Raw genomic sequence first — 22,189 nt, 5'->3', positions numbered from 1 at the left:
TTTTGCAGTCTTCTCTCCCCACTTTTCCCCTCCTTTGTCCCCCAGCTAACAAGGAAGCAGATTGAATTCACCTCCCAATTCCTTTATTAATTATTTTTTTCAACCAAGTGGGTAGGTATTGTAAGTCGCCAACCTTTGCTTTCTGGAAATTCTTTGGTGTATTACTGCATAGCAGAGTGGTGTGACAAGGATAAAGAGATTAGAAGTAATTTCATATAACTCCTTCTGTCAAAATCTGCAGAGGGTTTTTACTGGTAACTCTGAGTGTTGCTGAAATTCTTCATTAAAAACTTTCAATATACGGGCAGGAAATCGCTAAGCTCTAAGACACAAAGTAACCAAAACAGAGGGAGAGAAGGAATATTAAATCAAAGCCTGAATAGAGAGAGAATACAAAGGGAAAAAACCCCCACTCTGTTCAAGTACAAGAGTAAAAATGCATGTTATCTCCAAGGGGGTTGATGCCAATTCAGCTTTGAAAGCCAAAAAACCACATGCTGATTTTCCCCAGTTTCAAGTAACTGAGCATAACCTCTGCAGGCACAGGCTCTCCTTGCCAGCCTTAGACTGCCCAGGTGGCTGTGAGTTGCTGCTTGATGGTCACTACTGCAAGCTGCCTTGGCTAACACAAAACTCAGGCTGTGTTTTCCCTGTTTATCAGCACACTTAATGTACAGCCTAGACAGGTAAAATCTGGCCAGCAGATGAAGAATGTTTCCTAGTACAGTGGTCAGTTATGGCCCCTAGTATTGTCAGTGTGAGAAAGCAGGGGTGAAGCACACAGAGAGGAAGGAGCTAAATATGATCTGGCCAACACAGCTGGGCCAGCCTACAGACCTGATAAAAGCTTTGAAGATGGAAAGAGGGGGGTTTGCATTCTCTATGATTGTTCCATTAAATGAACAGAGGAATGGACAGACATTAAATGATAATGTCAGCCCTGCATCTCTTGAAAAGTTACTATTGTGTTACAAAGCAATCACCAGGTATTTCAGATCCTCCTCAGAGCCTGTGGTCTCACAGAAGAACAGAGGAAGTGCAGACAAGGATGGGCACAGGCGCATGCAAGGGAGTGTACTGCTACCACCATGGGTTAGGAGAAGACTTTAAATGCTTTGTCTCCTGTTAGAGGTGCAAACTCTTCTATTTTTTGGGGGAGTCCTTTTCTCTGTTTGTGAATCATTCACACGTTAGTTTCCACAAATATGTTCACACCTCAGGTTTGCACAATGAAGGTTGTAGCATGACTTGCCGTGTTGCAGCCCACTCAGGACAGGCACTTTTGTCCTTATCTTAAGCCATTTGCTGTGAATGAGGGAGGTTGCTCTGCCATTGGTGAATGAGGGAGGTTGCTCTGCCTCTACTTTTGAGTTCTCCTCCTGACCCCACAGATCCAGTGGGGGGACTACGCAGTGGCCGGGGGCTGGCATCTCCCCACCCCAGCCACTTGTTCCTGGTGCACCCCAACAGAGCTCTACAGCCCAGGAGGGACAGAGGCATCCAGGGCTTTCCTTGGGTACCCTCCAACATGACAAGTGGTGCCACTGCCCTCACTCCCATGCTTCACCAAGTGAAGGCGCCAGCCTGGGTCTGGGTGGATCCTGCAGACTTGTGCATGGGGGAGTGAGTGGTGCAATGTGCTCCTTCCCTGGTGAAGTGCCAGAGGTTCGCTGGAGCACCTCATATTGGGAACATGGGTGCTGCAAATTTGATCTTGCACTGCTCTGGATGCTCGTGGGAGACAGTGGCCTCCTTCGCTTGACATGCAGTACAGAGGATGGTGGCCTTGCTCCTGCAGAGAAGCTGGGCTCAGACACCAACAGTGGCTGCTGTCCCCACCATTCTGCCAGAGACAATGGAGGTGACACAGCATCTGCTTTGACCCCTGCACCGCAGGAAAGGGGAACCCACAGCTAAGGCAAATAAAGAGGCTCTTGATTACAAGTTTCTGCACATGGATCCTGTGTATCACAGGCCAAGTCATTTAAACCAGGCTTTGTACAGATGGTGACCAATGGCATGTTCCCTGTTTCCAGATGGGAACATTTTCTGAACTGCAATTTCCTTGCAGAAGCAATGAGCACTTAGAGCGGCAAGGGGACTGTCTGGGAAATGCATTTTGAAAATGTGGCTCTTAAGCAAAACTAAGTTTTCTGGAAAGTAGAGTCATGAGGCGAGCAGCGTGACTGACTTATATTAGTAGCTGAAGTGCAAATAAAACAAGAAAAGGAGACAATTTGTTTTGCCTCAAGGCAAACATTTAATTTCTGAATTCTTTACCCCATTTCTATTGTTAAATTTGGTGACATTTTCTAAATGAAATTTCATTCTAAATAATAAAAAAAAAAGGTTGCATTATTTTGAAAACATGGACATAACACTTCAACTTATTTGTGTACATGTATTTCCGATCACCCAACATAACCTCTTAGCTTGATATAAGCCTATAGCTAGATCTTGTTTACCCTAAAGCACACTTTCTGTTAAGTGAAGATGACCTTTATTTAAGCAAGTTCACCTGTGCCTGGCTCTGGCATCCTAAACTGTATAATCAAAACCATGGCAAGCTTCTTAATTTATATCCTATGTCCCTATTTTTTTAGTAAATAAATATCAAATGGCTGCTAGTTATGCAGATTATCTCATTACTTTTTGTAAGTATTTAAATGTTATAGCAATGAACACCACTAAAAAGTCAAAGAGTAATAAATCTGTCTTCAGAGCAAAAGAATTCAAGAGCATGAACCATTTACATCCTGGAGGATGTAGGAGGAAAAAAAATTAAATATTTAAAGTTCATTGTCCACCCTCATTTTTATGCATGGCATATGGCAAGGCCCCTTAAAAAACCTCATCAGTACTGAATGTGTCAAAAAACCAGGATCATACTATAATAATATATATAACAGAAGGCAAACTGGGATTGTGCAGACTATAAATCTGGCACTATCTGAATTCCACACCTCATATTTTTTATGAGGAGGATATAGCTGTGCACGGTTTCCTAAGCTTCCCTGTTGTTTTTTTTTTTTTGAGGCAAACTGAAATCCAACCCCAAATTCCATCATGAGGCATCCTGCTGATGCGTGTGTCACCAGAGGGGTAGCACATGATATTTACTGCATGGACTTCTGTTTCACAAAGGAACAGTAAATGACAGAGGCAGTGCAGCAGCAGAGAAAGACGGAAGAGGCAGGAGTGGGGGACTCCTTACAGCTTCTCAAGGGAAAGTTGGAGTGGTGAAAACCCTTGGATTCAGATCCGCAGGTGCTCTGGCTTGGGCTGTGTCCAGGCTTCTTGGATTACCTGCCCTTTCTTCTGCTCCTGCCCTTGTCCAATAGCAGTGCCTCAAACTCCCCACTTTTCCTTCCTCCTGTCGTTGCCTCTAGCCCTGAGAATGCCTGCCTTGCTGGCTCTGAGTACAACTCCCCATGTCAGACCTTGCTCCCAAATGTGCTGTCTCCCTGTCCAGCCAGCACTTCTCAGTCAATTGTTTGAGTTATCAAATCCTCCTTTCCATCAGCCTTCTGACTCTTCATCAGCTTTTCAAGGCAGACAGTTCTCTTCCCTCTCCTGCCTCTGTCTCTCTTCTCTCTCTTTCCTTCCCACTAGGTCCAACCTGCTCTTCAGGAGCCCCACACCCCAGTACCTGTTTCTTTGCTTTCTTTAGATGCTCTATAGACTGCTCTTGAACTCAGGGCAGAGAGTCCAGCAGGCTCATGCTAGAACTGTGACTCAAGTTTTTCTCAGAGCATAGGCAGTGTCAGCAGTGGATTCGGGGACTTGGAAGCTAAAAGTTGAAGTATCCACTAAACACGTGGAAATCATGTTTTCAAAGGTTTAAATTCTGCTTTGACCCCTGCACAAGAGCCACTTCTGTGCTTGAGGTCAAGTCACTTAGGAAGCCTTAGGAAGAAGTTGCAAACATTTGAAAAAAAACAAATTTTCTAGCTTGGATTTTCAGAAGCGGTCAAATAATTTTAAGCTAAGTGACTCTTGGGCCTCTATACAGGTAAATGCAGAACAATTCACAGGCCTCAGGCATCTTGCCATGCAATGCAAAGCTTTGCAAAATTATGAGCAAATAAAAATAATCTCCTAAGAGAAAATTTGGGACATTCTTATTAACCAGAGCTGCTCTGTCTTCTTCCTTTTACATCTGCTTGTACAATGGAAACTTTTGGATGCAAAGTTCCATGCACTTGGAGCAGTTACAGTCCCAGATCTCTGCAGGTTATATTGTGTGGACACTTTTTTCTGGGGTGGGCTACAACAGTTATATCTACTTATGAACACTAAAGCTACAGGAACTTTAGCAGTGCATTTCAAACTGCTCTTCCAAAACCAGTGATCTGAAGCAGAAACCTGGGACTTGTCCCACCAGCATCCTGGGGACTCCTGGCTCTCCCCCTGTCCCTGGAGTTTCACAGCAAGTGCTCCTCACCACCCTGTCAGCAGAACCTTGCTCTCACTTCCCAGGGACACAGCTGGATCATGAAATGCAGCCTGCTGGGCAGTGCCCCCTCCCCATCCCTTGACAGCTTGTGCCATTGCAGCACTTCATGGAGTCCCCCTCAGCCCGGGACTGTGGGACTGAAGGAAGGGGACCTGAGGCAAGGAGCCCAGGGGCTGCCAGAGGTTCAGGTTAGGCATCCAGCTGTGAACCTTCCCTCATCCTTCTCCAGGACTCCCACAGCACAACTGCCCAACCCTATCAAAATGAAGACCTAAGCCAAACACAGAAAAATCCCTGAGATTTGCCAAAGCTCCCCAAAGTTTGGCCCTATTAGACCTCACAACCCAATGGGATGTTCAGCTATACCAGCAGAGACCAGTAACCACAAAACAGATACCCACAAAAACCAGCTGACCGTACTGTTGTTAACTCATGCATGTCATTTTCTATGGCAAGGCAGGGACACAAACCCAGGTTTCCTAAGCTTTATACTGGTGCTTTTCCTGCAAAACCAGTCATTTGTATACTTTTTGCTTCTTGCCTGGCTTGTTCTACACCCTGTTGCACACATGCATACAATAGTATGTGTGAACTCAGAAGAAACCTTTATTTAATAGTGATTGACATTTGCAGGAGCTTTAAGAATGCAATGATTTTGGCACTGGTTACTTTCCAGGTAAGGATTAACAAACCACTGTGTTAACCACCACCTGATGTTCTTTGTTTGAAACAGGCCACGTTTCAAAATGGAGGCAGCTTTCAGATTATTTTTCAGAAAGATTGTGCTTTGATTTGGAAATAGGGAAGCGCAGGAAGGATTGCAACACAACAGATAAGATTAGATGAAGAGGAAATGTGATATAAGTGGTTTGGATCTACAGAAGGAGCAATAGAATGATGTTCATCTCACACTGTTCATGTTACAGTTTTAGAAGACATAGAAGCAGTGCCCCCTCATCAGAGCTCAGGCAGAAGCTAAGTCCTTCCTGTGTTTTGGTATTTGTGGCTGAAACCTACATTTGAACAATGTAGAAATGCAGTGAAAATGAAAGTCTGGTTCATCCACCTTGCCTGTCATTCAAAGCTCCTGGTGTTGGCCAAAAGAGGGTTCACCCCTTCTGCTTTTCCATGGTTCCAACATCTCTGCATCCAGCTGTCTAGTGCTCTGAACTGGCTCATGTATGCCCTGGTGCTCCACAGACCACTCACTCTGCACCCTTGCAAACATGCATCCTGTGCCAGGATCCTGGGCCACAGTGCCAAACTCACTGACTGACACAGACAGAGCCAGCAGAGAGCATGGAGGCCCCAAAAACTGGCACCAGCGCCAAAAGAAGGCAAAGGTGAACCTCTGAAGATGGGGAAGCAGTGAGCCAGCTTTGAACAGACAACTCCGAAAGAAACTTGCACAACAGCAACAACTAGCAAGCTTATCTAATCCTCTTTGCACCAGCCTCAGCTCTGCAAAGGGTTTGTCTGACCCATTTGTGGGTATTCCTGGGGCACAGGGGACAAATGACCTTGTATCCATCCTGTGGTAGCACAACTACAGCTCCCGAACTGCAGCAGGATCCTTTCTGATTACTTTGTAGTACAACAAAACAGAGAACATACAGTTGCCTATGTATTAAAAACATTAAGGCGTGTCCAAAGATACTATAAACTTACACCCTAGCTTACAAATCCCCTGTGCAGTCCATGTTTTGTGTACTGACAGCATGCACTGAGAGTTGAGGTCTTTAACTGGTTTTCACTATTACCAATATGAGGCTTTATTGAGAACTTAAACTTCTAGGCTTACAGATACATGTCATTTTTCACAAAATTAAGTTTATTACACTGCCCATAGGTAAGTAGACTGCATTGTCAGCAATTTTGCTTTAATTTTCTTCAGAGAACCTGTATTTTTTACACAACTTATTTGTTTAGAAAAAAACCTTGTTCTGTCTGTTGGAAAATGCAGAGGCAGAGATGCTTCATGCACCTTATTTATATATGTGGTATATTCTTCAACAGCTTGTCTTTTGTGGCACTCCTCAAGAGTGTATTTCTGCTATACAGGAGGAGAGAAAAAAAATATGGCACAGTGGGTAAAATGATCCCATTAAGATCACCTCCCTAAAACAGAGATAAAGATGGTAACTGGCAGTGCTTTGGGAATTAAAAATCCAGCACTGAGACTGATTTGTGTTGATACCTATAATGCACATACTGTTTATATATGTGTATAAATATACAAATATAAATAACATATTTTCCTTTAAAACCCAAACAAACAACCAACCCAAAACCTCAGTGATCTACAGATGGAAATGCTAGGATTTGACTCAGATTTCAGTCTCCTTGGTAAAGGCCAATGGGATGGACACCAGAACCTGCTCTCAGCAACCCCACAGCCCACAGACTAGCAGGATCACTGCCAGTGATCAAATCCCTAATGTGTTTTAATCGTGCCTCTCTTCCCATTGGCACACCATCAGAAACCCATCTTTGGGAGATGTCAGGAATCAAAAGGCCACTGTTGAAACTCCAGATAATGCTCTAGACAGAGGAAGGAAAAAAAGCCCTGAAACTGTTCTGTAAACAAAATGCTTGCCCTGGGCTTTTCTCATTCTGATGCGAAAGCCAACAGACAAGGCCACCAGTGCCTCCAGTTTAGCAATACTTCATGTACTTACTCAGGGCTTCTGGCAGTTCATTCCACATTCCTCAGAGCTGTAGGTTTTATACAGTGCCCTGTATATCAACCAGACAGTGTACCTGATAAACTTTCCCTGAGGCAGGTGGCCATGTGAATGGCCAGGAATTTGCACAGGAATTTGCACAGGATTTTTCTTACTTAGGCTCATAAGGTTAGCAAACAGTAAAAACTAAAATTGTTTGCCAGTTGGTCTTGTTGCTTACCAAAAATGTAAGCTTGCCGACAACTCCCTGCAGAAAACCAGAGCTCTCCAAGAGCAATAAAGACTGACCATGGGAAGACATATTCTCAGCACCTCCAGCAAGGACCTGCACACACCTGTGGTAAAACACAGGTCGGAGAACAGACTTTAAAATACTAGGGAGGGCTGCAGCCTGGCACATTACAAGGCAGAGAGGAGCAGAGCAGTGTAGACACAGGTGTGTTGAGGAGCTGCTGCCTGTCTCACACCCTGTTCATACTGATCACACATCACAGGAGGCAGGGCACCGTCCTGACATCCCGGATACCTCTTGCCACCCCTGTGGTGCTTAGGAAGATTTATTCTGCATGCATACAGTCTGACCTGTGACTCACTTAGGTAAGTTGAGACTTGGGACCTCACTATGTGAAAGAAGCTCGTAAAAGCCTTTTTGTTTATTGTTGCTCAATACAATTATCCTCTATGAAAATCACATTTTTTTCCTTCCATGCTGGACAACTGTGGCCTGTTTGGGCCATGCCCAGGTTGAAGCTTGCTCCTGGGCCCTGGGGTTGTGCAATGCCGCTGGGTACATCTGCAGCCACCCTTAGCCTGGGTGCTCAGGGTGAGCAGGCAACTTTGTCAGTAGCATCTACTCATTCCATTTGCTTTGTAAACATTGGCTAAGACACCACATACGGCAGCAACACCAAGCACATTCAGATCCCCTTGCCACAGCCAGAGGAACCTCCACATTCATCGAATGGGTGCACTCAGTAAGTCAAGTAAGTTGTGACTTTTCTTGCCTGCTTCATCAGGCCAAGAAGCCAAAGGCAGAATCCATCTTCAAGAGCCACAGACTGTCCTGCAGTCCCAAAAGTTTGAATATCCTCACCCATTAAGTCTAGGTCTACTTGCAGCTTTACCAGTGACTATGCTCCTGTGAGCTTCAGGTACCGTATTTGTGCTACCTTTAATGAAAATGCTAATGACAAAGAAATGCGGACTAGCACTCACATTAGGATGTGGATTGTAGTGTATGAACTCTGGTGAAATTCCAGCATACACAGTCAACAGAAATTTTACTGCCAGAAACATGGCCTTAAGTCATGGTAATAAAGTTAATATTTAATTGAGGTGAGTTGAACGTGCTCTTTTGTTGCAAAAACATCTAGAAGACATGTCCCTGCGTGCATAATCGTGTTTGACTCTATCTTCCCTCCTTGCCTTTCATGCTTTTTTTCCCCAGCTCTGGCTCTTCGTCCCTCCCCAACCATAAGAGCTCCCGCAGTTGTACCCTGCATACTGCTCAGACCTCCTGCCCTCTGTTTGTCACCCCAGCACACCCTCCAGCTTTAAAAACCTGTTAGCTACAGTCAATTCATACTTCCATTCTTACAGGTCCTGAAATCTTGAGCACAGCTTTCAAACCCTAATGAAGCACCTCTGTCTCAGCTTTTCCCTGACTGGGATCAGACTCAGTGAGTTGACCTTTTCCTCCCCTTTCTCCTTCCTCCTGCTCTTCTTCCTCCTTCTCCTCTTTTCAAGGATTGCTCATTTCTCATTTTGTCCCTTCCCTTCTTTTCCCAGCCCTGCAAATGCCTCCCCTTCACTCAAGTCCATCACCTTCCTCCTTGGGTTTTGATTCCCCACTTTTCTCTTCTTACTGTTGCTGATTAATGCTGATGACCCATATCACCCTCTTAGTCATTCTGCATCCATTTTACCAATTCTGTTCCTCTGCTGCCCCGATCTTTTTCTTTTCCTCATTAACAAAGACTGTTTATTTGGCATGCACTGTCTAGAGGCTCTCTACTGCTGACTTTTTCCAGCACTAACCTTCAAGTGGTCCCATTCAGCACCATCCATTAGACTCCCCCGTTCTCCACCATTCAGCCTTTTTGCAATTTCCATTCCATCAACCCTCATGACTTCTCTTTTGCTTTTAACCCTTATCTCTCTACCAAGTTAAATTGCAAAATTTTCCCAACATTTCAATTTCCTTCGATTTTCTTCCCCATAATATCCAGCCCAACCAATGCCGCTCAGTCATTTCTTCTGCTAGAAAGGTTGAAAGACTGTCTCCTGAAAGCCCAGCCATCACTATCCACTTATATGTGGATAAAGCAGAGTCTCTAATACCTGCTCACCCCTCCCCCAAGGAATACCCGAAGTCTCTTTTCTCTCCTTTCCACAGTGACCATTACTGCTCTGTTTGCAGGCAGGACACAGGCTTTTTTGGGGAGCCTTTCTTTCAAGGTACAGCTAAGACCTGTTGATGCCTTCTGCATGCATGCCAAAGACATTGGCTATTCTATCTGCCCTCATAGATGAAACACTTCTCTGGAGTCTCACCCTCACATTAGCTCATTAATGGTGACATTCCTTTTTGTTCTTTCATGATTTGATCCACCGTTGATCTACAATCTTCATCCACTATTTCATCTTCCAAATATTACTTCAAGAGTCATTTTCATACCTTTGAATGTACCACTCATTTTTTGTTTTCCTGTTGATCCTCTCTCCATCTTCTAACAAATAAAATAAAAGGTGCCCTTACACATGGTACTTGCTCAGGCAGGCAGAGCTGAATAGCACAAACAGGTGTCCTTTGCAGATTATGAACACCCACTTTATGCTTTCCATCATATGCCCTTCTGTTTCCCTTCGTAATTCCTCACTGGGACTACCTCCCTGGTCACAACTGCAGAGGAACTTTGCTCACCTCTCTTAAATTCCTTCTAAAAATCTCTCCCTTGCTGTTGAGATAGTACAACAGCAGCCAGTCTGCTGGCATGCTGTTCTTGCTACGTACCTAGCTGACCCCTCACCACTTCCTTGCGCTCCATGTGCACCTATCCCATCTCTTGCCTCTCACCAGCTATTTCATGCATAAACCCCACATGGCAGTGACAGTCCTTCCGCTCCGCCTGTACGAGCAGGTCCACACAGCAGAAACACCCAGGTCAGGAATCACAGGTCTGTGACACAGCAATCATAAATGACATCGTGAAAGTTGCTGGGAACCCAGCTTGCTGAAATTCAGCCTACACCCTGACTTGTGGTGGAGCTTGCTAAGTTTCTCTGATAAAAGACAAAAAGGCAGAGGCAGTATCTCAGTTTATTTCTAAGGCACAACTCCAGCCCATTCATTGGGTACTCAAACATGCATGCAAACTCTGAGCTACATTACTTGGGGTGTTGCTTCTCCAGAGTAAACCTCCCAATGGCCCTCACATTGGCAAATAGGATAGAAAGCCTCTCAGCTGTTAGTGGCTGCTTAAGCTGTTCCCCCTTTGGAAATACCTGAAAGTTACTGTTGTCACATTATTATTGGTTGAGGATTCTCATGCCTTTGTAGTTTCTCTCTATCTCAAGGGGCAAATAAGCCCATCTGTGCTGATTCAGTCTCAGCTTTATGACCTACCTAAGCAAAAGATAACATCCAGACACTAAACATATTTAGTAAAACACACTTTAAAAATATCAGAAACCTCTTTCTTCTTTTAAAATAAAATCTTACTTGGGATCAGGACAAATGAAAGCCTGGAAAGGACAAAAATGTCCTCAAATATCAGGTAGTCAGCTTTGCAGTTACTAAAAAGTTGCTTTCCTCTGTTGACTGTATCACCAAAGCCGTACCAGCCATAGCTATACAAAGCCTGCATTGTCTCAGCAAGGCTACTGGGATGTTCCTGATCTTGGCAAGAGCTAGGTGTACCCAGAAGCATTTTATTGAAAAAAAATTACTACAGCAGAAAGAAATATTATTTTAGGCCTCATACTGGAAAGATAAGAGTCAGAGTCCTTCCGTCTGCTAAGGGAGCAGAAAAAAAAAACCCTGTTCCTGGGATCCATTTTACAAACTTGAAGGTTGCACCTAAGAATCCCCTTATGAAACAAATTTCAAAGTAACTACAATATAGGGAAGGATTTGTTGGTTTAAGTCATCAGTAATTTGGAGATTTCAACTTCATGACAAAAGAGGCAACTACATACAGCCACATACAAGCATGGAAATAGTCTCTTTATAGCTAAATTGTTAGATCTGCTTCCTTGCTGCAAAGAAAAGCTGATCTTTATGTTCATCTTTATGTTCATCATTGATTTTTCTTATTTAACAGGAACAGGATCTGTCAATGCTTCTTCACAAAGAGCACATACTTGCCCCTACTAAATTTCTGAGTAAACCAGAGCAATATTGGTTCAGGAAACTGCACACAAGTGACCAGGACCATTTGAACGAAAAAGCCAAGATTACATTTTTGTTTCACCCATAAATGCGGTGTAACATCTGCTGGAGTTCATCACCCTAGCAGTGCTGTGGGCTCCTATGGTAAACCAACAAGCCCTCTCACACCACTCCTGAGTAACCCTGATCTTCTCTAGCTATCAGGTGCTCTCACAGCTTTCACAGAAGAGGGTGTAGCATCTCACACAGGGGTAGCAAAGTGAGGGCGCTCTGCCATGTGCAGGAGGCCAAGAGTCCAAAATGTGGGAAGCTGCAAAAGCAGACCCCAGTTCCAGGGATAGCCCTGCTGAAGCCAGGCAGGCAAGGGCCATGCAAGATCAAGGATTCAGACCAAGCTTCCATAAAAACAGCATTCTCTGAAGGTTCTACCATCTCCACTGCTTATATTAAATATTTTTATTACAATGTTTTCAACTTTAAAAAAATCTGTTGTATTGAAGGAAGTACATTCTTTTATTTTCTAAAACTTCAAACAAAGATTTTCCATCCTCAGTTGCAGCAGGGACACTTCAGGAATTATTAACAACTATTTACATGCCAGTCAACTCCAAGTATTTCCCTAACAACACTTAGGGCCCAGAGGCTCCGAAGAGGTCAGACCCCAAAAGCAGCAGAGGGAGCTGGGCTCTCCCCGAACTGGGAGGCGAGGTGGGAACAGCTGCCCTCAGCTCTCGGCAGGATGCACAGCTTTGAAACAAGCCAGAGAACAACCTCTCCCAGGACGGGAATATGCAGGGGAGTGGCGGGAGAGAGAACGAATGTGCAAAAGGAGTGTTTGTCTCTCCGTTTATCTAGCAGACAGCAGTCTGTTGGCTTTAGCTTCGAGTCTGCCGGACACCAAGCAGCGGCCCTTATCTCCACCTCCTCTCTGAGAGTGCACGCTGCCTTCCAGTTTTCCAGCTGTATACCAGGCTCCGCTTAACACCACGGGCGACCTCTGGCCCCAGGGGCGGGCACCTGCGCGGGCGCGCAGCCCACCCCGCGCCGTGCGCCCCAGCCCGCCTGTGCCGGCCGCGCCGCCGCCTTGCGAAACGCGCACGGCTCCCTCTCGCACCATGTGAGCTCGGCCAGACTGGCAGAGAATAATTGCAGGCTTGTCCAATTTCTCATTTGCAAAGTCTAGGAGGCTCATCAGGGCACCGATACTCAGCTTGCGTTTGCCTCAGGCGGCTCATTTCAGCCCCGTCTAACGCTCCTGCCTTCTGCCAGGTCAGTCCAGTTGAGCCGAAAAAATTTAGTAAGGATTTTGTGACCTGTAAGATCCCACCTTTAACCATTATAATAGGTTGGCTTTAGCGCAAAGTTTTATTTTAAATTTCTAAGAAGAAATGAGCTGTGTAGCCTTACCTCTAAAAAAACTTTAAACTCTGCTATTTCTTTTAACATGAATAAGGAGATCCCAGCATTTTTCATCTAATCACGCATATCTCAGCATGAAGAAGATGCTTGACCTCCTGATGGATACATGTATTTTAAATGGTCTTCAGAAACTTTTCACAGATAAGTTCCCATTCTTATGCTAATGTCTATAACAGATTGGCAGACAGCAGAGTCAGAGCCTTCTTGTCACCTCCCTGTCACTTGTGCCAAGGCTCTGTGGTCTGTACGAACTATAGAATTTTAAGTGTTCAAAAAGAAGAAACAGCCATACGAAAAAACCACACCTTCCGAAACTGACTCCAAAGACAGTTTACCACAGCAAGTCACGCTGCGGTTTTTCTTTGACATGGAGAAACATGTATTTTAAATTAAAACTCTCCGATCTGCAAATCACTTCTCACTCTGTCCTTGTTTAATACCTGCCTCTGCCTCTAATCTCTCATCTTTCTTCAGAATCACCAGAAATCTGTCAGTTGGAAAGAGTCACTAAAACTCTACCAAAACCCTCTGCAGTCCTCTCCATTTGCCTTCCCCCCCAAAGATATTTTAAAATGTATTTTCTGAGTCTGAGTGAACTTCTGGTCGCTTACATTGTCAACCCAATCACCGAAGAGTAAGTACAATCCAATCCTCAGCTAAGGAGGGAGGAAGTGCAGAGCAAACCGAAAAGCGACAGTACCTACCTGGAGCCCACCTCAGCGCCCAGCACCATTCGCAGCAACGGCAACGTTTTGGGGTAGCGACCTAATGCATTGTCCTTCCTACCGCGCTGCTAAATGAGAGTTGAGCAACTCCTTGCACCGCTGCTTGGAGCAACAGCTCTCCCAATCTTAACCCCCTCTCTTGGCTCTTCGCTTCTTTGCTTTCTTTTTTTTTTTTTTCCTTTTAAACAGAGTTTTTGAGCGCTAAAACTTGCAATTAGTACCAGCTAAGCCAAAGCCCCTGCTCGCCCCTGCCATAAGCCGCACATTCCAGGGCGCTGAGCGGGGCGCTTGAGCTCTTTGCCGGCACCGCGGAGCTCTTCCACCCCCAGACCCGGCTTTCTGCCTACAAACTCGATAAGGCTGCAAGAGCTCAGGAACACGCACTGAAACTCGGACAGGGGAAAAATTGGTCTCTAATCTCCAGCCTGGGTGGTTTTTATTATCCTCCTCCCCCCCCTCCTCCTCTCTTTCTCTCCACACTCACAGTAGCAAGGTTGTCTCTGGACTACTCCCTGCCTTAAACTCACCAAACCAGATTTTTACTCCCAACACCTTCCCGTAAATCTGAACTGAAATTTTACCCTGCTTGCTGAGTTCTGGCTGGCTGAGGGCCAGCCAGCATTCCTGTTGTTTTAAGAGGGCAGATAAAAAAACCCCGAAAACAAACAAAACCCCCCCCCCTCAAAAAAAAACCACTAACAAAAAAATCCCCCAAACAAACAAAACCGAACTCAAAAGAAAAAAAAAAAAAAAAAAAAAAGGAAAAAATCCAGAGAGGAAAACCTGGAGAGATGCAAGGGCTGGAAGGAAGCAAACTTTTAGAGCAGCTTTACTAAAAATACAGTGGGAGGGAGTGATTCACATTTATCTTTAAGGGGCTAAAAGAGTGATATTTTTTTTGGCAATGTCAGTCATGAGAAAATACCCTTCTCAGCCATCTGCCTCCTTCAGGTGGATGGATATTTGAAAAGAAAATAAACCTCTGGTACTCACCTGAAGGACAGCAGCAGGCATAAGCATAGGAGGGAGAGGAGCCTGCCCCTTTGCCTGATCCAGTTACCCCAAGGCAGCGGTAACGCTGGTTTAAGAAGTGCCACATTTTACACTTTTCTGACCTAAAGTTACATGTGGTTTCTAGAAAAGGAACAAAAGAGAAACCAGTTTTTATATAGAAAAAACCAACCAAGCCTTCTTTTAAACTCCGTGTGATCCCTCTGACCGTTGTCTGGGAGGCTTAAAGAAACAATGAAGCAAGACTGTAAACTTTCTTACCCCCTTTTACATTACCTGTCTGTGCCTGGCTATGGGCTTTGATGTATTGAAACAAAGCACAAGACCTGTTTATAGTAAATGAAACCAACCAACAGAGAGATCTAATTCAGACTTGTGACTAAACAAACTGGAACAGGAAACACACACCAACAGATTTTTTTTTAAGTACTAATTCCTGCTAGCATTATCGTGCAACAGCAAAAAAAAAAAAAAAAAAAAAAAAAAAAAGGTTTTGCTTCTCCCTTCAGTCACTTTTGTTCAAATGCAGAGGTTTTAATTTTTTTTTTTTTCTGGAAAGCAAAAACCCACCCAACCAACCAAAATCCCAAAACAAACAAGCAATGTTCCATCATGTATATGCAAATATTTAACAGAGCAATATTTACCACTAGTGGTGATCTGAAGATATTATTCATCTATTTGTTTCCCCATGTAGGTCATTTGTGCAACTGATTAGTATCATGACCCTCACTCCAATTAACATCTGTAATTGATGAGTAGACAGAGGATCTTCATCTAGGATAACTGGACAGTTCAAGCCCCCAGCAGTAGATTAGAAGTCTTGCAAGTTAAATCTTCAAAGAATAAATAATATTGGAGATTAAAAATAGTGAAAGAAATTGATTTTCATAACTCTTCCTAATTTTAAAAAGAATTCTTTTTATTCTTAATTAATTCTTAGCAATTCTTAGTTAAGAATTCTTCTGAATTCTTCTTAATTCTTCTTAATTTTTAGAAGATTTATTCAGCGCTGAGTACCCACTTTTCCCTGTGATATTACCTATGTTTTTGAAAGCAGTTTGTCCTTCTAAACAATAATCTCTCTAATTGTATTCTTTTTCAAGTATAGAAAAATCTCTCAGGTTTTACCTAAACAAATCCACATTGACTCCCTAAGAGAGTTTTGCTGCAGGTAGAAACCAATGAATCAAACTACTATTGGTATAATATGTAAAGCTCACAGTCAAATGTTGCAAAGTTCAAGTTAACAGTGTGTTCTCTCCAAACTGTCGCAATTCAGAAGCTGATAAAAGGATGTGATTCTAGTTCTAGCAAATGCATCAAGAATAAAAAAAAAAAATCAGAACTTACCTGCATTAATGAGCAAATAATCATGGGGGAAATTTTCATAAAATACTTGAATTAAAATGGGAGTTCAGTATTAGCAGCAAACATTATGCAGTTAAATTCTTTAAGAAAAATTAGTCCAGAATAGTAAACAATGAGGGGTTTAGTGGTACAAAAACTTTTAAGTATTCTACAGTACTCTTCTTTAAAATCATTTGCCCAAAGGGAGGCTTTCCCATAGTGTCCTCATCTGATTAAGTTCACCAATAAGGTTCTCAAGTAGAGAGAATTTATGCTCCATTTTCTCAATTTAGAGGAGCAAATTGGCATTACTGGCAGAAGTAGTTCCTTGCCAACATGTACAGATTACTTCTAAATGAGTGTCTCTGTAATATAATGAATAGTACAGAAAATGGAAAGACATGTGAGTGCATTGTCCTGCATGTCCAGAACACAGGTACACTACCAAAAGCCATGGCTGCACCAGTGTGGTAAAGTCACCTATTTTAAGTTATGCTGCTAAAAGTGTAGCTCTGCCTGTTGTAGTGGCTCTTCACATGTGCTTGTGGGTCTTAGCTCTGGAAGTCAGTTCATGCCTTTCTGGTGCAGGACACAAACAGGTTTCCTTGGAAGATACCAAAGATAGGAAAGAGTTTGACTTTTTTCTTAGTTCAGTTCAGCTGCAGGTGAAGTGTGTGACAGCACCAGGGGTGTCTAGTTAGAGCTAATGCAGCCAGGCAGTAGCTCATCCAGCAATTAAAATACTCCTTACTGCTCCCTGTGTGACCCAGGACATGGACCCAGGTGAGACTGCAAGGTACCACATCTGTCTGCATACTCCTGCAGGTGTAGGGAGTATCATGACGCATCTGCTCGCAACTTCTTAATGGACTTCCAAACTTTGGTGAGGAAAACAATTTTTGCATTGCTCAGCTGCCAGGAAAACAATAGTGCAAAACCTCTACTATTTATTGCTTGTGCTTTACTCTGATTTACAGATTCCAGTTCAAATAACAGGTAACTGTTCCCAGGTTGTTCCTTAAATGTACTTTCTCAGCACAAATAACAGTAGCAATTCAGGAAAGTCTCTCCATGACCACCAGATGCTCATAAGCTGAGATGGGATGAAAGCATCCTCAACAATCAGTTGTAGGAATTGTTGCCACTGAGGTTTCAGGTAAACTAAAATTAAACTTTAGATCTGATATAATGGAAATCTGAGCCATTTTTGACATAAGAATAATTTTTCTCCCTCTTGCCCAGTTGTCCAGCTGACCAAGTGTTTTAAGGGGTTGTGAGCCCCTTACATAGGAAGGAAGGAGTGACCCACATGTAATTTGCTGCAGCACCCTCCAGTCTGTGTGTTAAAATGAAAGAGCAGTCACAACTCTGAACGCAGAGAAGAGATTTCCTGTTTCTCTGCCAAGCCATGGTAGGGTTTCTGACCAAAAGAAAGAATTTAATGAGTCCATAGCAAAGCAAATTAAGCTAAGTGCAGCATGATTAGGCTGTGAACACTAATCTTTAAAGGCAATAGTATTTGATTAAGGAAGGCGTCCTCCAAAAGTGATCTAAAAATTGCAATAAAAAATCTCTGGCTATGAACATTCAACATCAGGGGGTTTGGGGTGTTTTTTGAGGGGCTAAGTGTGTCTCCTGGATTGTAATGTTTCCTTCTGAATACGGCTTATTGTGCTATCAATTGTGTTATTGTAGAGTTTATCACTCCTACCCAATAGCTGACTTTACTGCAGCAAGAAAACTGCATGTTGAAAGTTTGGTGACTGCATTTCATTAAGGAGATTATGACAAAACTTTTTTTCGCTCTCTCTCTAATTGGGAAACTATGAAAAACACAAGTGAGAGTATGTTACTCAAGAATGAATTTCTAATTACCAGAAAAGTAGTTGGAGAAGGAGAACATTTGCTACTTTTGTAAAAAGTTAAAAAGACTACTTCAACTGTAAATTTTGTTTAAGTTTTCTAACACAGAATGTTTCCTACTACAGGTTAAATATTTTAATATAGTTTGGTAATCAAAGAGTCTGTAAATAAGTCCATTATCATACAGCATTTGATTTTTTCCCAGTTAAAGCTGAAGTTTGGAGAGTGACCATTTATGATAGTGGTCTGTGAAATCCTGTCCCTTCTTACATAAAAGATGTCAATATGCTTAGTCTGTAACACAGCACCTTCTTCTCCAGAAAGGTCTTGTTTTCTTTGTGACACTTCCATGCACTCTTGTTTGCAGCCTCTGTCACTGTGGCCCCCCCATCATCTCCTCCCAGTCTCTACCTCTTGCTTTCCTACTTGGTGGTTTGACCATCCTACCCCTCTCAACAGCTGCTTCTACACACTTTTCAGACTCATGCTTTCATTTAAACTCTTCATTTCTCAGCCCTTCTCATTCATGTCTCCATCTCAGCACTTTGCCTCTGCCTTTCCACAACGCCAGCAGCACCAGCCCAGGTCATGGTAATATTTGCTTTTCTACAAGCAGCTTCATGTGTTCTTCCATGCTGTTCTCACACCAAATACAGTCCCCAACAAAAAGAAGGAGGCAAAGCCACTGGTGTCTTTTCCTTGAGTCCCTCATTAAGGCTATCTGTTGTGACCGCAGTGAGATGACAAGCCTGGAGGTGTGCCCTCACCTGTCAGAATCTCTGTTTCCTGCCTGGCTGTGCTGCAGCTGCTGTCTCCTCTTTGCCCTCCATCTCACTGCAGTAACTCTCCTCCAGCTCCAGGTCCCAGCTCCAGGTCGCTGTGCACGCTGCGCAGCCGGTTACACCTGTGGGAGCTGGGTACGGAGCAGTGGGTTTGCATCTGCTGTGTGCAGGAGCCCCCAGCCACAGAGGCTCCACAGCTGCTCCCCTTGGCCCAGGGCCTGTGAGCTGCCAGGGCCTCTGTCCCCATCAGCCCTGGGCTGGGGGTGTCACAGCTGCGCCCATCTGTGACGGCGGCGGCTGTTTCTCTTTGATGTAAGCCCTTCGCTCAGGGCAGCAGGCATGGTGGTATACCTGCCATGTGCTCCTGCTGCGTTTGGCTAGAAAATAGTCCTTGGGGGTTTCTGGAGCCAGAGGGGTATATTGGGGTGTTTTAGTTCAGGGGTGTCTGCATGATGCACCTTGGCAAAGGTGCCCTCACATAACCCTCCAGCCAAACCCACATCTCACAGAGTGCTGCAACTAGCTGGTGCTCTTCTTCCCTCTTGATTTTATTAAAGCTTTAGAGGGAAGAGAGCTGCACACTTTCACAGAGCCACAGGCAGCACCACCCCAGCACAGAAATAATAATAGTCACGTCATTTCTGTTACTATTATGCTGAGCTCTCTCACACATACAAAGTGGTTTTCCAGTCCTTGTAATAAAATGAGGACCTGAAAAAGCAAGGGCGAACCCCTCTGAACGTAGTATTACTCTTTTCTCACAGTTTTGCATCTCAGAAGAGCAGATAGTTTGCACAGGGGATCTTGAAGTTGTGTTCTGCTTTGCAGATGGTTGAGAATTCACAGCTGAAAACTTGGGCGCTCTCCTCACAGCAAACATACTTTAGCTCAAAACTGGAAGACATCGCTGGTGAAATCAGAAGCTGGGTAAAATCACAAGGCTCTGTGGTCACATTTAACCCTGGCTGGGAGTCACACAGTTCTGGTCTGGTATTTACTCTGAAGTCACTTCTTTTGGAAGGGAAGTGAAACAGTCAAATTGCAGCAGAAGCAGTTCAGCAGGAAATTATCGTTATGTACCGAAGCAAGCCCTGAGAACAGAACAAAAGTCAAGCCAAGTAGAATTCAGCTATTTATTAATCCTTGTAAAAAGGGAGAGGGAGGAGAGAAAAGATGTGGCCTAAATTCATTTCTGTCTCTCAGCACACATAAGCAGCAAGGTCTGAGAAGCAACCGAGACAACACCAGATATCACTGTGGTGCGTGTAGACACTTGTGTGCTCAGCTGGGTGTGAGAGGTCAGTGAAACAACTAGGAAGGTTTGTTACTGTGGGAGGGAGGGGGTGTTCACACACATCCAATAATAGTCATGGGTGGTTACCAGAAAAAAAAGGACTCAGATGACTCAGGGACTTGAAAATAATGGTGAGAGATGAACCCCCTCCATGCTCCAATGGACAGAAGTACTCACTCCAGCAGGACACGGGACACAGGCTGTGGGGCTATAATGCAGAAAAGGAAGCCATTAAACAGGAAGGTCACCCAGATACACCAGATCTCTGTGCCACATAAGCTTGATATTAATAAACACTGATATTCTTTTTGACTTAAATAGCTAGGTAAAGTTATTTTTTTTTAAATTAGCAATTTGCAACAAAATCAGGAATTTCCTGGATACAGGAGAAATCAGATAATCATGAAATAGTTTGTTTCAGCAACAGCTGATGCTAAGCCAGAAGGCTCCTCTGCAGGCTTTCAGTGGGACTGTTCACCTGCACTGCTGTAGCCTGTTGCTTTTCTTCTCCATTCTGTGCATTGGCTTGCAGCTTCTGAGCCCTCAGTTGTCTCTAGTCTACCCACCCATGAGTAATCATGGTATTATAGAATGTTTTGGGTTGGAAAAAACCTCAAAGACCATCTAATTCCAACTCCCTGCCACAGGCAGGGACATCTTTCACTAGATCAGGTTGCTTGAGGGATGGGTCATCCACAACTTCTCTGGGCAACTTGTTCCAGTGCCCCAACACTCTCATTATGAGGAATTTCTTCCTAAAATCTAGTCTAAATCTACCCTCTTTCAGTTTAAAACTCTTTCTAAAACTTTTTAACACTTTTAAGTAACACTTTTTGTAAAAACGTTCAGTTTTCTTGTTCTTGGCTGTCTAACCCTAGAAGGACGTGTGCCCAAAGACAAATTGCAGCAGAAAATTATGATTACCTTTGCATTTGCTTTGACTTTCAGCAAAGTTCTGGGTCAATACTCAAATTTGGATGTTGTTCTTGTTTCTAATACCCACTCTGGTACAGGAGCTCCTCCAATAACGGGTGACAAATACCAGAAACCAGGTTCCATGAGATCAAACTTATTTTTGAAATAATTCCTTAAAATATTCCCATGGGACCATGATAGGGCAAAACAAAAAGTAAGATTGGGCCCTTGACCACTTTTGATTGAACATTACTCATGTTTTCTCCTCACAGGCTTTGGGCAGCTGCTGCCTTCCCCCACTGCTGAGTAAACCCCAAACAACAAGTGCCAGCATCCAGCTCCATGTCTCTTACCCTCCCAAAAGGACACAATAATTAATAATTGGTGATGAACAAGAAAAAAAGAGGATCCAGACTACTAGGAAAGATAAGCATTAGCAATGGGGACAGAAGGAGTATGTAAAAATGACAAAAGGTCCACATACCTATCTGGGAATAGGGACAGAAGGCTGTGTGACAGGAAAATAGTTGAGGCCACAATATTTTCTCTGTTCTCTTTTTTTTTTTTTAAGAGAAAGACAAAACACGTCAAAAAATCACACCATGTTGAAAAATGAATTGAACCACTGAACCATTATAAGAGTTGTATTTGCACTGAACAATCTCAAAGGGTGTAGTCTCAAAATTAGATATAGGAAATCTAAAACCACTCTGCTTGCCTGTCAAGTCCACTTGAAACCTAGAGAGAGTGACCAGCTCAGGCGGGAATACTCTGAGTAGAACTGAAGTCCAGTTTTGAAAATTTCTATGATAATTATTTTATAACTGATCATCATATAACAGCAACACAGTGTGAGTTGCTGCAATATTTGAAGAAGATCCCTACCCTTACTACCAATCTTCAGATTCACAGCAGCAAGATGAACAGTACAACACAGGTTTGAGATGTTATACAGAAAGCATATGTATCAGTTTAATTCCCTTACTTGCAGTGTCCTGCAGTTAGCTAATGATGAACATTTGTATGTTTCTTGTTTTTCCTCTTTTTCAATATTTCACAACACCTTTTCAGCTTAATCTGAGAGTTCAAACCAGTCAGTTCTAAAGAGCAATTAAATCCTCCCTTGCTGAAAATTAATTAAAAATGTACAGTATAAAGGTGAGATTCACTCAGCCTATATGAAAAATGCGAACTGTATATACTTGAATAAAAGATGTGGCACATTAAAATTCATGCTTTATTTTAGTCTTAGTTGCAACATTCTAAGCAATTCACTGTTCTTAAAAAAATTAACCTAGAA

The 22,189-nt window shown here is 43.4% G+C and overlaps 1 protein-coding gene across 4 annotated transcripts in view; it reads right to left on the bottom strand.

Annotated features, from left to right (window-relative positions):
- Window positions 1-15,066, bottom strand: part of RBM47 (RNA binding motif protein 47) — a 76,572-nt gene extending 61,506 nt beyond the window's left edge. For 2 of the 4 annotated variants that reach the window (XM_019287340.3, XM_010401767.4), the window contains exons 1-2: window positions 14,962-15,066; window positions 14,668-14,808 (exon numbers count right to left, since the gene is read on the bottom strand). Coding sequence is in view for 1 of the 4 variants with exons in the window: in XM_010401764.4 (XP_010400066.1) it covers window positions 13,654-13,682 (29 nt within the window). In the remaining 3 variants the exon portion in view is untranslated. Of the gene's footprint in view, window positions 1-13,653; window positions 14,245-14,667; window positions 14,809-14,961 lie in introns of those variants that run through there. The other 2 variants (XM_019287341.3, XM_010401764.4) reach the window with 1 other exon arrangement.
- Between the last annotated feature and the right edge of the window lie 7,123 nt (window positions 15,067-22,189).

Source organism: Corvus cornix, chromosome 4 (assembly GCF_000738735.6).
Source record: "Corvus cornix cornix isolate S_Up_H32 chromosome 4, ASM73873v5, whole genome shotgun sequence".
NCBI classification, from domain to species: domain Eukaryota; kingdom Metazoa; phylum Chordata; class Aves; order Passeriformes; family Corvidae; genus Corvus; species Corvus cornix.
The sequence above is the reverse complement of the archived record's forward strand: the minus strand, read 5'-3'. Positions and strand labels throughout refer to the sequence as shown.